At 57.5% G+C, this 13,746-nt stretch overlaps 1 protein-coding gene across 2 annotated transcripts in view; it reads left to right on the top strand.

The window, feature by feature from the left end:
• UPF1 (UPF1 RNA helicase and ATPase) overlaps nt 1-13,672 on the top strand; it is a 34,129-nt gene extending 20,457 nt beyond the window's left edge. For both annotated transcript variants that reach the window (XM_043910871.1, XM_043910869.1), the window contains exons 9-24: nt 81-189; nt 334-493; nt 596-714; nt 1,134-1,298; nt 1,390-1,504; nt 2,276-2,419; nt 2,791-3,004; nt 6,017-6,134; nt 6,529-6,685; nt 6,875-7,017; nt 8,365-8,539; nt 9,081-9,162; nt 10,423-10,584; nt 10,703-10,920; nt 11,229-11,351; nt 11,821-13,672. In XM_043910871.1, coding sequence (XP_043766806.1) covers nt 81-189; nt 334-493; nt 596-714; nt 1,134-1,298; nt 1,390-1,504; nt 2,276-2,419; nt 2,791-3,004; nt 6,017-6,134; nt 6,529-6,685; nt 6,875-7,017; nt 8,365-8,539; nt 9,081-9,162; nt 10,423-10,584; nt 10,703-10,920; nt 11,229-11,348 — 2,201 coding nt within the window. In that variant the 3' untranslated portion in view covers nt 11,349-11,351; nt 11,821-13,672. The remainder of the gene's footprint in view (nt 1-80; nt 190-333; nt 494-595; nt 715-1,133; nt 1,299-1,389; nt 1,505-2,275; nt 2,420-2,790; nt 3,005-6,016; nt 6,135-6,528; nt 6,686-6,874; nt 7,018-8,364; nt 8,540-9,080; nt 9,163-10,422; nt 10,585-10,702; nt 10,921-11,228; nt 11,352-11,820) is intronic.
• The last annotated feature ends 74 nt before the right edge of the window (nt 13,673-13,746 follow it).

The raw sequence follows: 13,746 nt of genomic DNA, 5'->3' as shown, positions 1-13,746 counted from the left end.
GAGGGGCTGTCTCCTCAGTGACTGAGTGAGGGCTCCTCATGAAGGCTTTGACAAGGGTGAAACTTAACTCGGCGGTGCAGATTATGGCGATGAGATTGCTATTGAGCTCCGGAGCAGTGTGGGTGCCCCTGTGGAGGTGACTCATAACTTCCAGGTGGATTTCGTGTGGAAGTCAACCTCATTTGACAGGTATGTCTGCCCCCTCCCCACCCCCGCTTGCCTGCATCTGCTTGGCAGGCCCCGGCCCTCGGTGTGGCTGCTGCCTCCTGCGTCCCCCCACTGCTCCCTGGCAGCTCCAGTGTGCCCGCTGCTGACCCGGAGTTTCCCCTTCAGAATGCAGAGTGCGCTGAAAACCTTCGCTGTGGACGAGACCTCTGTGTCGGGCTACATCTACCACAAGCTGCTCGGCCACGAGGTGGAGGATGTGATCATCAAGTGCCAGCTGCCCAAGCGCTTCACGGCACAGGGGCTCCCCGACCTCAACCACTCTCAGGTTCTCACCTGTCCCGGGGCAGGAGGGTCCCGGGCCTCAGGGCCTGCGTGCTCAGCAGCCATCCGCCTTGCTTACACCCCTAATGGCCGCTTGTATCCGAAGGTTTACGCTGTGAAGACTGTGCTGCAGAGACCGCTGAGTCTGATCCAGGGCCCGCCGGGCACGGGGAAGACCGTGACCTCAGCCACCATCGTCTACCACCTGGCCCGGCAAGGCAACGGGTACGGCTCTCCACAGCCCAGGGTGGGAAACGGGGAGCCCAGGGTGCCTGGCTTGCTGCTTCCTGTGCCGTTGGTAGTAGATCTGGCCTTTGTGACTGCTTTTCACAAGGAAGCTTGCACAGGGTATGTTCATCCTCGGTTGTGTTGTGCCTGTGTACTCCTCGGAGCTTGGAAAGTCTTAACAGCACGGTCAGGAGGTGATGGCACTGGAATCAGGAGTTAGCGGGGAGAGGCATGCACAGTCTGAAGATCAGGAAGCTCCAAACCATCTACCTTGTTGCTCCTTCAGCACCGTGTCACTCCTGGCTTTAGTCGTAGAGCTTGAGTCGGCTGCCCTACCACCTGTGATCCAAACAGTGGTCTTGCTGATTAGCCTCTTCTCTGGGTGAGCGCTGACGTTCGCTCACATTGTATTGAAGGCCCGTGCTCGTCTGTGCTCCGAGCAACATAGCCGTGGACCAGCTGACCGAGAAGATCCACCAGACTGGGCTGAAAGTCGTGCGGCTCTGCGCCAAGAGCCGCGAGGCCATAGACTCCCCCGTGTCCTTCTTGGCCCTGCACAACCAGATCAGGAACATGGACAGGTGGGTGTCGGTCCCTCGCCTTAAAGCGAGACACGTCTCCCCGGGCAGGCCCCGGCGGCAGCGCCCTCCTGCTCACATGCCGTATTTGCAGCATGCCCGAGCTCCAGAAGCTGCAGCAGCTGAAGGATGAGACCGGGGAGCTGTCGTCGGCAGACGAGAAGCGTTACAGAGCCCTGAAGCGCACTGCCGAGAGGGAGCTGCTCATGGTGAGCTCCTCACCCGCCCTGCTGCCCGGGAACGGGCCTGGGCTTTGGGCTTTTGTCTTTACTTGTTCACTGTGGGCTTTCCTGGTGGCTCAGACAGTAAAGAGTCTGCTGGCCGTGCAGGAGACCCGGGTTTGTTCCCTGGTCAGGAAGATTCCCCTGGAGAAGAGGATGGCAACCCACTCCAGTATTCTTGGCTGAGAAATCTCGTGGACAGGGTCCATGGGATTGGAAAGAGTGGGACACAGCTGAGCAACACTTTCAGTTTCACTTGTTCACTTGGGCCAGGGGACCTGTTTGGATACATTAGGTCCATGTGAGCGCCTTTAGTGGGTTCTTTTCCATTTGAGGAGAGAACTGTAATACCGTTCTCCATGTGCTTTCTCTGAGGTCACACAGAGACAGCTTATTGTCTGAAACGCACGATTTTTTGAGGTAGATTCCACTCCCTGCCAGCCTCCCTGTTGCTGGAATCGTGGGAGCCTGGTCTGTGCCTGGGGCGGGGGCAGGTCCGGAGCACCGTCTCCCACTCTCGGTGGTTTCCCTGGCTCAGCACTGCCCCTCAGAGGCTGTCTTGAGGCACCACAGCCTTCTTTAGGCGTGACTCCCAAGCACGTAGGATCTTGAGAGTTGGTGTCGCCACAGCCTGGATTGAAGATGCTATCAGGGAGGGTGTGGGCCACAGCAGTGTCTGTGTATTGTCCTGCCTGCCCTCTGGGGTCTGGGAACCTTGACCCGCAGGTGCCCTGAGGCCTGGCGCACTCTCTTCCCCAGAACGCAGATGTCATCTGCTGCACGTGTGTGGGCGCAGGAGACCCGAGGCTCGCCAAGATGCAGTTCCGCTCCATTCTAATCGACGAGAGCACGCAGGCCACCGAGCCAGAGTGCATGGTCCCTGTGGTCCTTGGGGCCAAGCAGGTGGGCCACAGCACGCCCCTTGTGGCCTTGTTTGAGACTGTGCGCGCGCTTGTGTTCCCGTCCTGTGCGGAGCTTGGTGCTGGAGACCCGCCTCAGTGCCCTGTGCTCTGCTCCATGCCCTGGCAGAGCACACAGGGGTGCCCAGCAGGCCTTTGAGGGGGCTTCCCCGGGTGGGCGTGGCGCAGGGCGCCTGCATGGCGGCTCTGAGAGCGTGCTTCGTGTGCATGCTGGGCGGTTCTCCCACTCCTGGTCAGTATCTTGCTGCTTGAATTAGTGTAGTTCGGGGGGTGTATGGACCCCAGTCCTCTTAGTCCCTGAGTGGCCGTGTGGGCTGCCCATGTTTGAACTGTGATGTGGGCCTCTTATCACAGCTGATCCTCGTGGGTGACCACTGCCAGCTGGGCCCCGTGGTGATGTGCAAGAAGGCGGCCAAGGCCGGGCTGTCGCAGTCACTCTTCGAGCGCCTGGTGGTTCTGGGCATCCGCCCCATCCGCCTCCAAGTCCAGTACCGGATGCACCCTGCGCTCAGCGCCTTCCCATCCAACATCTTCTACGAGGGCTCTCTCCAGAATGGCGTTACCGCAGGTAAGCTCGGCCCAGTGCCGGGAGTCTGGGGACAGTGCCTGGCCTCACTTCCTTCTCAGGTGGCCTTACGTGGTGACCGTTTGTGTGTAGGGGCCCTCTGGGAGGTGCAGTGGGCAGAACGTGTGCTCTAGAGTGCAGGACATTCTGTGGCAAGGGCAAGGGGGGGAGCCCGCATCTTGGTAAGATTTGCAGAGTGAGCTGTGAGGATTCCCACCAGTGGTGCGTCACACATAGAAGAGGGGGTGGCAGAGACAACCCCCGTCCCACTCCTTCCTCTGTCGGTGGTTCTCAAGGTCTGGGCCCTGGGGGTCTCAAAGACTTGTGCATACCCAAGAGCAGACTGCTTCCACGGTAACCCTGGGGTGTCGGGCGCCGTCAGGCTGTGCTGACGCTTGCGGTGTGACCAGGCTGTTGTGTATCATCTCCACCACACACCTGTGGCAGGCCCCGTCCTGAGTTCAAAGGGAAGAGTACCCCATTCCCTGGTCCCTGAGGCATGTGCTTGTGACTCTGTGTGGGGTGGGAGAGGATGGTCTCTGAAGACACTTGGCAGGTGTGTGAGGTGCTAGAAGGCAGGACTCACACACTGGTTACACAGACTGGAACGGTTAGTAGGCAGTTTCTTCAGAGGGATCAAAGCTGGCCTGTGGCTTCAAGGAAAACAACTCACAGTATTCATCACCAGTGATAAAATCTGAGACTTCACACCGAAATGAGAATTTTGGAAAACACGTGTCCCCTAGTATGAGCTTACCATGTCTTCCAGGTGCTGAGTAAATTTTCTGATGAGGTCTGTGGTGGTGACATGTGTCAGCTGTGTTAGCCTTTGGAAGCCCTGCCTGACAGGGTGAGCAGCATGTCCCATTCCCACAGGCAGCAAGGGTGCTTCCAAGTCCCTGGGGGTCAGAGGCCATGCAGGTCAGGGCAGGGTAGAAAGGCCATCGTCCCGGAGCTTCAGGGCAGCCTCCCATCCAGTTTTCAGATAGAACTGAGGTAATTCCACAGTGGTGGGAAAGGTCTTAGAAGATGCTTCCTGGGGCTTCCCTGGTGGTCCAGTGGCTAGGACTGTGTGCTCCCAGTGCAGGAGGCCTGGGTTCGATCCCTGGTCAGGGAACTAAGATCCCACATGCTGTGAGCAAGAGTTCACATGCCGCAGCTAAAGATCTCAAGTGTGCAACTCAGAACTAGCACAGCCAAATAAATATTTGAAAACAAACATGCTTCCCTTTTCACCCACTTGCATCTGTGAGCCCTGTCCATCCTGACATGCTGCGAGGGCTCACAGGAGACTGGGGGCAGGAGTCCAGTAAACTGGAGAGTGAAGTGGTTGATAAAATTCACTAAACATATATTTCAGTGAAATATTATTTTTCATGAAAATGTTTTAAGTTAATATGTTCATCTTTAAACAGATTTTTAAAATTATTTTACATTTTTGGGTTTTAAAATACAATAAATATCAGTAGATGTAATGCATAGAAATAATAGCTGTTTGGACTGCTCTGCTTGCAGAGTGTAAAGACACGCTGAGAGCAGCATTCGTTTGAGAACTGCTGGCTTAGAGTCTTAGTAACGCCAGCGGCCCAGTACATCGGCTTTGCTCAGCCCACTTTGTAGATGAGGAGACTGAGGCAGAAAGTGCAAGTGCCCGTCCAGGGCCACGCGGCTGCTCTGCGGTACAGTCTTGACACTTGGGGTGCTGCTGGCCTGCCGGGCGGTAGGACTAGGAAGGCCAGGTCGTGAGGAGCTTGTAGGAGATGCAGCTGACACTCGTTGGGAAAGCCAGCACTCAGCACTGGTGCAGACCCCTGCTGGCCTTGCTGCACCGTCCCCATGGCCTTGGCTCCACAGGATAGAGGCTGCTGGCGATGGTTCAGTGCTGGACCGCCAGTGTCTGGGTCATGGCACCCCTGAAGGAATGCTTTTAAGAACTCTGAGGAAGTGTAAAGAAGTGCCCAGATCCTGAGAGTCCGACTTAGTGAGTTTTCACTAGGTGACCGTGTCTGTTACCAGCACCTGCCCCTGAAAGCCCCGCCTCACCCACACCCTGCAGCCCAGCCGTGAGCCTGTCTGCCACCCCGGGGTGGCCGCCAGCAGTGTGGGGGGGCGTGTCTACAGCGTGGAAATTAGCCGGCGCTGTGTGCTCGCCCCCGCCCTGTCCCTCACAGGTGGTTAAACATTTGCCAGCCTCGGGTCCCCGAGCTTGCTCTAGCCACTGCCCTCACTTGAAACATTGAGTCTTTGCCTCATTTTCAGCTTGACTTAAAAGGGATCATAGCAGTGTCCTCATAGCTTAGGCTTTCCCTTCATCTATGGTAGTCTATTTTGGTGCAAAAATTCCAGTTTTCTTACATTAATCTGATTAGGTGTAACTCCAGTCAGAAATTCCCAAAAGAATGGGTGGACTGTCTGATTGGACGACTGGTTTTCTGCATCGTAAGGCCTCGCAGAGGACTGAGCACCTAAGATGAGCATAAAGAGCTTGAGGAAGGTGGCGGCTCGAACTCGGGTGTGACGAGGTACCGCTCAGCTGCGGTCCCGAGACGCCGGGCACATCCTGAGATGGAGGCCAGAGGCAGACCCCCCTGTCCACACACCTTGGTTTGGGACAAGACGGGTGGCTCAACAGTGTCATTGTTAAAAGCCAGTTGCAGGTACACATAAGTCCCATCATAAACCTTCTGGAAGGAGATAGGATATTTTCTTTACCCTGGGGCAGACTTAGACCGCAGAGAACACTAACAGTGAGATCTGTTCAGTGAGTAAGCCAGCTTTGTACCAGGTAGAGTGCTAAGTGTTCCTGGGAGTTTCGGTCAGAGGACCCCCTCCAGTGGCCTCCCCTGGGACCCACAGACCTGGGTCAATTGCCTGGAGCCTGCTGTTTCCTGCTCTGCTGTGTGCCTCTGCCCAGGATGGAATGGCCTCCAGTCTGCTCTCCGCCTCAGCTCACCCAGGCCGGCTGCACTCTCTTCTCTGACAGGATGTTTTCTTTTTTCTCCTCCACGATGCCAGCGGATCGTGTGAAGAAGGGATTTGACTTTCAGTGGCCCCAACCAGATAAACCGATGTTCTTCTATGTGACCCAGGGCCAAGAGGAGATTGCCAGCTCAGGCACCTCCTACCTGAACAGGTAAGCAGAGACTTGTCTGTGGGGCCTGCTGGCTTCAGTGACAGCCTTTCCAGTGACTGCACACCTGTGATTTTGTTTAACGTGGTGGTGAAACTTGTCCTCGTTTTCCTTGTCCTTGTGTTCAAACACTTAAACCAGCAGCCTACCTAGGTCCAGCCTCGCCTTGTCAGTGTGTATTTCCTGTTGAGCAGATCCTTTAGGAGCCCCGTGAGCCTTTTCTGTCCCTCCTGACTCAGTTGGTAAATGCTGGGCTGCCTGGCCCTGGGTGCGCCATGCAGGTCCTCCACAGGGTTGTGCTGGAGGTGAGGCTGCACCGAGCCTTCCACAGCCTCTGGCCTTGGGGGTCTCAGGAGCCCAGAGATGGAGCCTGGAAGTGAAAGCCTGACTTTCTTAGGACGGAGGCTGCAAACGTGGAGAAGATCACCACTAAGCTGCTGAAGGCGGGCGCCAAGCCGGACCAGATCGGCATCATCACGCCCTACGAGGGCCAGCGCTCCTACCTGGTGCAGTACATGCAGTTCAGCGGCTCTCTGCACACCAAGCTCTATCAGGTGCGCCCGCTGGCTCCCACCCCGCCCGGCTGCAGGGCCGCTGGGAGCCCACGGCCGGACCCCGGGGCTCTGCAGCTCCTGGTCCCCGGCGCACCTGTGGGATCCCATGGCGGATCTTGACACAGTTTGTGCGGGCTGAGGGCTCCTTGAAGGAAGCCTGTTGGCTGACTGTGATTATTGCCCCTGTAGGAGGTGGAGATTGCCAGTGTGGACGCGTTCCAGGGGCGTGAGAAGGACTTTATCATCCTCTCCTGTGTGCGGGCCAATGAGCACCAAGGCATTGGATTTTTGAATGACCCCAGGCGACTTAACGTGGCCTTAACCAGAGCACGGTACGGAGAGCTGAGTCTTGCAGGGCCTTGTGGGGCGGCCCCCCTTGCATAGGAGTCTTTATGAGGTGCCGGGAGGGGTTGGCCCAGGAGCTGCTCCCTGCCTGCTTCTCTTCCTGTCAGTTCTCGCACCCCAGCCACACCTTGGGCTGTGGCACACGGCACATAGAGGGGCCTCAGCAGTGCCCGGGGCAGAGGGCTCCCAGCAGCAGTCTGGAAAGAACCTCTCACTCGTGGCTTGTCTTTGTTTCTGTGTCGTGTCTTTCTATCCAGTTGCCTTGTTTAGCTCTGGAATGTAACTTTTGAAATAGCGAGGGACCCAGAGAATCAGGTGGACCCCGTGTCACCCCACATGAAACCAGACAACAGCCACCGTTGTACCAGCTGCAAGAGGGACTCAGATTCCCTCCCCAGTGAGGGCACCTTGGTTTTCATTTGGTAGCCAGCATAGGAGGGGGAGCCCTGAAACAGCTGATGAATGTAAGCTTCCCCCCAGGAGCTTGGCTTGGGCATCGAGTGCGTGCCCAGCCCAGCAGAATGCCTGAGGTGGCTATGGAGTCTGCCTCGGCCATGTGCGACTTGGTGCCCAGGAGGCCGACTCGTCTCGAGCTCATCTTCCCACAGAGATGTTTTGACATCTGGGCTCAACAGAAACCTGCCCTCACATAAACCCAAGCGCAGGGTCGGCAGCTTACAGGATGGGCTCCAGTGAAAGTCACCTCAGCTTACAGTTACCCAGCCATCCCCAGCATTCCCCGTGGGTGCTGCATAGGCAGGCCAGGCGTCTAGGCAGGGAGGTGGAGGGTGGCTCTCGATGCTCCTGTGTGGTGAGGAGACGGGCATGGTGGGCAGGGTGCCAGGGGAGCTGCCTGGGCATCTTGTACTTTCAGTTCAGGTGCTCAGTCGTCTCCGACTCTGTGACCCCATGGACTGCAGCACGCCAGGCTTCCCTGTCCATCACCAACTCCCAGAGCTTGCTCAAACTCATGTCCCATCAAGTCAGGGATGCCATCCAACCATCTCATCTTCTGTCTTCCCTTCTCCTGCCTTCAATCTTTCCCAGCTTCAGAGTCTTTTCAAATGAGTCATTTCTTTGCATCAGGTGGCCAAAGTATCAGAGCTTTAGCATCAGTCTTTCCAATGAATATTCAGGGTTGATTTCCTCTAGGATTGACTGTTTTGATCTCCTTGCAGTCCACAGGACTTTCAAGAGTCTTCTCCAGCACCACAGTTCAAAAGCATCAGATCTTCAGTGCTTAGCCTTCTTTATTATGGTCTAGCTCTCACATCCATACATGACTACTGGAAAACCATAGCTTTGACTAAAGTCTCGGGGCCTACCTCTTGCAGATATGGGGTCATTATCGTGGGCAACCCGAAGGCCCTGTCCAAGCAGCCGCTGTGGAACCACCTGCTGAACTACTACAAGGAGCAGAAGGTGCTGGTGGAGGGGCCCCTGAACAACCTGCGGGAGAGCCTCATGCAGTTCAGCAAGCCCAGGAAGCTGGTCAACACCATCAACCCGGTGAGCGTCCGCCACGGGCCGGGGGAGAGCTGGGAATCCCCCCTCCCCAGGCCACTGTGCTGGGCATGTGGTAATGAGTGATGGCAGGTGGGACTTGTGACAAGTACCAGCTGAGGGCAGGCTGAGAGTGTCAGTGTGTGAACATGAGCGATGCGTGCTAGCCTGTCCCCGCAGAGCTCCGCACCCCAGGCATCTCAAGTGTTCTGAGGCTTTGCTTTTCTTGGCCCTTGTGGAATACCATCTCACAGGCGGCACCTAGCAGCTTGCAGTCAAACCCAGGCAGCTAGGAGCTTGATAAACCCATGGTGGTCTGGGGCTTAAGGAGTGGATGCTGCTTGAGGTGAAGCCCAGAAACAGAAATGGTTGGCATCAAAGGCCAGCCCAGGCGAGGACAGCTGGGCAAAGCCCAGAGCACACGAGTGGCAAGCCTCAGGGTTGTTTTCTGTGTGTGCAGCTTGGCCACCTCCCAGGCACCAGATGTTTGGAAAGTTCTTCCTTGTGTCAGCATGATAAATTCCTCACTGACCTAAACCCTTTGCAGGGAGCCCGCTTCATGACGACAGCCATGTATGATGCCCGGGAGGCCATCATCCCAGGGTCGGTCTATGACCGGAGCAGCCAGGGTGAGTCTCTGCGGGGGACCGCCCTGCCCCGTGCTTGTTGACTGTTCCCACGCCCACACCTGCCAGCCCTGTCAGTGCTGAGTGACCTCTCGTGCCTCTGTCCGTAGCAACCTGCCTGGCAGTGAGAGTTCTTTCTCAGCTTCGCTTGCTTGGAATCACATAATTGGTCTTGGGCAATGTCTAGAGAGACAGATGTTTCTAAAATAACGCAGCTGTGTGCCCAGCGGTGTCTCAGCAGATCTTGTCAGCTTGCTTCCACGCCCTCACCCCACCCTGCCTGCTCTTCGAGCTCCTTCTCCGGGAGCATCACCCCTGCAGCCTCAGGCTCTGCTGCTTGCCCTGAGCTTCAGCTCCATCTGTCAGACCTCGGAGCTGGGCGCACCGCCTCTTTAGCGGGTGAGGCTTCTGTGTACTAAGGCCGAGCCTGGCCCTGCTGCCTGGGGCTCCTCCTCTAGCCTGAGGCAAGCTGTAGCCGGTTCCCATTCATCCCACAGATCCCTGCCTCCCGGGACCCTTCCCTGTGCCAGCTGTCATGGAGGCCCAGCGCCTCGCCTGTGTACTCTTTGCCACCTGCCCAAGTCTCGCAGTTGCCTTTGACCTCCCGCCTGCTTGCCATTCCCCGCTGGTGTACCCCAGCTGCTCCTCTTCCACCGGAAATCGTTACAGACCCTGTCCCTGCCCCAGTGTTCTTCTGGTCCTTAGGCTCAGACTGGGGGTTGTGTTCTTAAATAACAGCAGATCTTGTCGTCATATCTGATGAGTCCCTGTGTGGCTGAGGGTGTCCTGGGTCCATCCCTGAGGCCCCCATGGATCTGCCTTTACCGAAGGTTGCCCTGGGGGTTTTGTCTTCAGTGAGATGCACTGGTCTGTCAAGCGTAGGCATTTTCTTGCTTTTGGTTGGGGGTGGCAGGGTGGCAGTGGTAGATGTAATATGAATGTAATATTTGCGCTAGAAAGGGCTGTTTAAAGAAATCAGAAATGCAGCATGGTTTCCGTCTTTCATACCCCCATAGGCCAGTGGTTCTCAGAATCCCCCAGGAGAAGAGGTTCCTTCGCAGACACCGGCCTCAGGAGGCTGTCGGGGGGTGGGGAGGACGTGCTGTGAGATCCTGCAGCAGGTGACTGTGCTGTCGGAGCACTGCAGGAGACGCTGGGACAGACAGCAGGGAGAGGACAGGACGGACGTTTCTGCCGTGGGCCGGCCAGCGGGCGGTGGGCTCTGGGTGGTGTGACGCCTGCCGCTCATATTGTGTCTTACAGGCCGGCCCTCGAACATGTACTTCCAGACCCACGACCAGATTGGCATGATCAGTGCCGGCCCCAGCCACGTGGCTGCCATGAACATTCCCATTCCCTTCAACCTGGTCATGCCGCCCATGCCACCGCCGGGGTATTTTGGACAAGCTAACGGGCCAGCCGCGGGTGAGCACTGAGTGGTATCCCATGGGGAAGCCAGCTTGGCCTTGGACTTTGTTCACATCCTGGGTTTGATGTGAGGCTCAGAACCTCCTTCAGGGAACCCTGGACTGCTGTCTTTCAGGCCGAGGCACCCCAAAAGGCAAGACTGGTCGTGGGGGACGCCAGAAGAACCGCTTTGGGCTTCCTGGGCCCAGTCAGACGAATCTCCCCAACAGCCAGGCCAGCCAGGATGTGGCGTCCCAGCCCTTCTCCCAGGGCGCCCTGACCCAAGGCTACATCTCCATGAGCCAGCCCTCCCAGATGAGCCAGCCCGGCCTGTCCCAGCCTGAGCTGTCCCAGGTGAGCACACAGCCATGAGGCGTCAGACCAGCCCAGGGGCCCCCCTGACACACACAGGCCCTGGGGCCCTCTCCCCTGACGACCTCAGCTGGGGCTGTGGTTCTAGAGCACCCCACACACAGTACTGCCCAGGGTAGCACATCTCTGGTGGTGAGGTAACCAGCGTGGGTTTCCTGCCACTGGGCATCAAGGTAAGCTTCCAGATGATTCCTTGGGCTGGTGACGGGTTGGACACCGAGCAGGTTCTCAAGACTGGGAGGATGACTGCGCCTCCTTGCTCAGGGCTCACCTCTCCACCCTTGTTACAGGACAGCTACCTTGGAGATGAGTTTAAGTCACAGATCGATGTGGCTCTGTCGCAAGACTCCACGTACCAGGGGGAGCGGGCGTACCAGCACGGTGGAGTGACGGGGCTGTCCCAGTACTAGAAGGCAAGCTGGCCTCAGGAGGGGGGTGGGCCTCTGGAGGAGGGGTGCTGTCTCGAGTCCGCGCCTGTCACTCTGGGTCCCTGTGCCTCTGCTGTGTGTGGGGCTGTGAGCTTCACGCGCTCCTCTGCCGCAGTCTTCTCCAGAGGGTCTTAGCGCTGCTTCTGGTGGGCAGCCAGGAGGCAGAGGGTCCCCTCACCCTGACGAGGGTGGTCTGCCCGCAACAAGGCCAGAGTGGTGTGAGAGAGGCCGTGGGCCTGCCCCGCCCCGCCCGTGACCAGGGGCCGCGGGAGCTGGCGACGCTGGGAGCAGGGGCGGGCTGTTGATTGCACAGGCCCAGCAGCCGCGACTCTCGGGGTGGAAAGTCTATGGTCTGGGCCCCCCAGCGGCCCCTGGAATGGGGCCAGGTGGAACGGGGAGCTGCCCTGGCTCCCGCCTGTTCTGAAGCCTCTTGCCCTCTCTCTCTCCCTGGCAGGTGGCAGCGGAAGAGCTAAGCTATGTGGCTTAGTCCATCAGCATCTTATTCTGGGTAATAAAAAATAAAAATAAATGGATACCTGTTTTCCACTGCTAAAACTGAAGCACCACTGCGAGCAACAGGAGAGGGAGAGGAGCCCGAGGCAGAGCGAGCGCCCTCTGCTGGCGCGCGGCGGCACGGAGACCGGAAGGGAGAGCGGGAGGCGGGGCGGCCACGGAGGACCGCCCGCCAGCGAGCCCCGCCAGCCCCGCGCGCGAGGGGCCCAGCTCGCCCGCCGCGTCCACACCTGGGTCTGCGACCGGGGCGGAGGGAGGAAGACCCTCATCTCAGAGTAGCCCTTTCCTCTGTTCTTTTCTTTCTTTTCTCTTTTACTGAAAGGGGACTACGTTTTAGCAGGAAAAAACTTCGCGATTCTGTGCTGAGCAGGCTGCTTGCAGTGGCGGCCGTGCGGGGAGAGCCCCGCAGAGTGTGGGTTCTGTCCACACCGGCTCTGATACCGCTGCGCTCATGCTGCCTGCGTTCTAGGAGGGTTTTCATTTCAAGAAAATATGGTGGTTTGTGTTTTTCTGTTTGTTTTTTAAAAATTCTTTCTAAGGAGTACTGAAAAATATACTTTCCTGAGTTTGTCTCTCAAATCTTAGTGGTGGACCTGGGAGATGCGACAAGCTTCCAGAAACGAAGTATAAACATGCCAACACAACTCAAGATTAGAATCAACCCCTGTGATGGGAGGAGGATTTTTTTCAGTTTTTAGCTTCCAGCAGCTTCTCCCAGCGCATCAGGGCAGTGAGGTAGCACAGTCCTGGGCCGGTCAGGCAGCTCCGAGGTCTCTGCTGGACTCCGAAGAAGCAGAGCGCTTGCCGTGCACCGTGGACTTGGCCCCACAGGAGGGGCTTCGGGCGGGACTGGCCATGAGGCCAGAAGGCTGGAAGGTGGCTGTTCCCCGGCCAGTTGCTTCTTCCCCAGGGTCCTTCCTGAGGATTTGGTGAAAGGCGGCAGTCAGGAGGACCTGTACCTGTTCCCAGGGAGGCCGCCGCCACCCCTGAGGCCAGTTGGATTCACTGAATGCCCCCCACCCCCACCTTGTTCCCCACCTGCCCTACTAGTTTGGAGCCGCTCTACACGCGGGCACAGCTTCAATGAGGTAGGGTCGTTTGTGGGGGGAGAAGGGAGTAAGTTTCCAAAATAAGTTGGTTCTGTGCTAAAGGGCTTGAAAGAGTTTGTCACATCAGGCGTTACACGGGGCCTCTGCCTGGGTCTGAACTGCAACTTGAAGTTATTGTTGCTGGCAGAGGCCCCCCCACGCCCAGCTCTTCGCACACTGTGGGGTATTAGCCTCCCTGGCCGGCCCTGGTTGGGGACCGTCTAACCCTAACCCTGCCTGTCCAGGCCCTGGTGCCCCTGACCCCACCACCCCCCTCCCAGTGTGCCTTATCCCACAGCCTCCAGCTGGCACACGGGAGAGAGGGAGCCGCAGGCCCCCTTCCTCTGGCACACAGGAGGGAGGGGGCGCGGGCCGCCTTCTCTGGCAGGCCCCCTATCACCTTCGCTGCAGGGCCTTCGGTCCCCACTTCTTTTGGTAGCTGCATAGTTTGGATAGGTTTCTGCTGTGACCCCTCGTGCGCCGTCCCCATGGGTGACACCCACCCACCCTGTTTTGTTCCTTGGAATGCTTTGCCTCTGCTTTGTGCTGTTTGCTTTTTTTCTCCACCTTCTTAGCAGCAGTTACTATAAGTTCCCCAAATTAGAAAAACATCTGTACCAAGGCAATGTAACTTTTGGTTTTTGGTCAATTTGTTTTAAGCTCTTTTGTCACCAATAAAATCTTAATAAACATCTCTTGCTTTCACACTGGGGTTGGGTAACTGCAGGGGTGTGTGGCAGAGCACTTGGCCTGGGGGTCTGACTGGTTGAGGATGTGGG

The sequence above is a fragment of the Cervus elaphus genome, chromosome 9, assembly GCF_910594005.1.
Source record: "Cervus elaphus chromosome 9, mCerEla1.1, whole genome shotgun sequence".
Lineage (NCBI taxonomy): Eukaryota > Metazoa > Chordata > Mammalia > Artiodactyla > Cervidae > Cervus > Cervus elaphus.
This window is presented reverse-complemented; position numbering and strand designations above follow the sequence as displayed.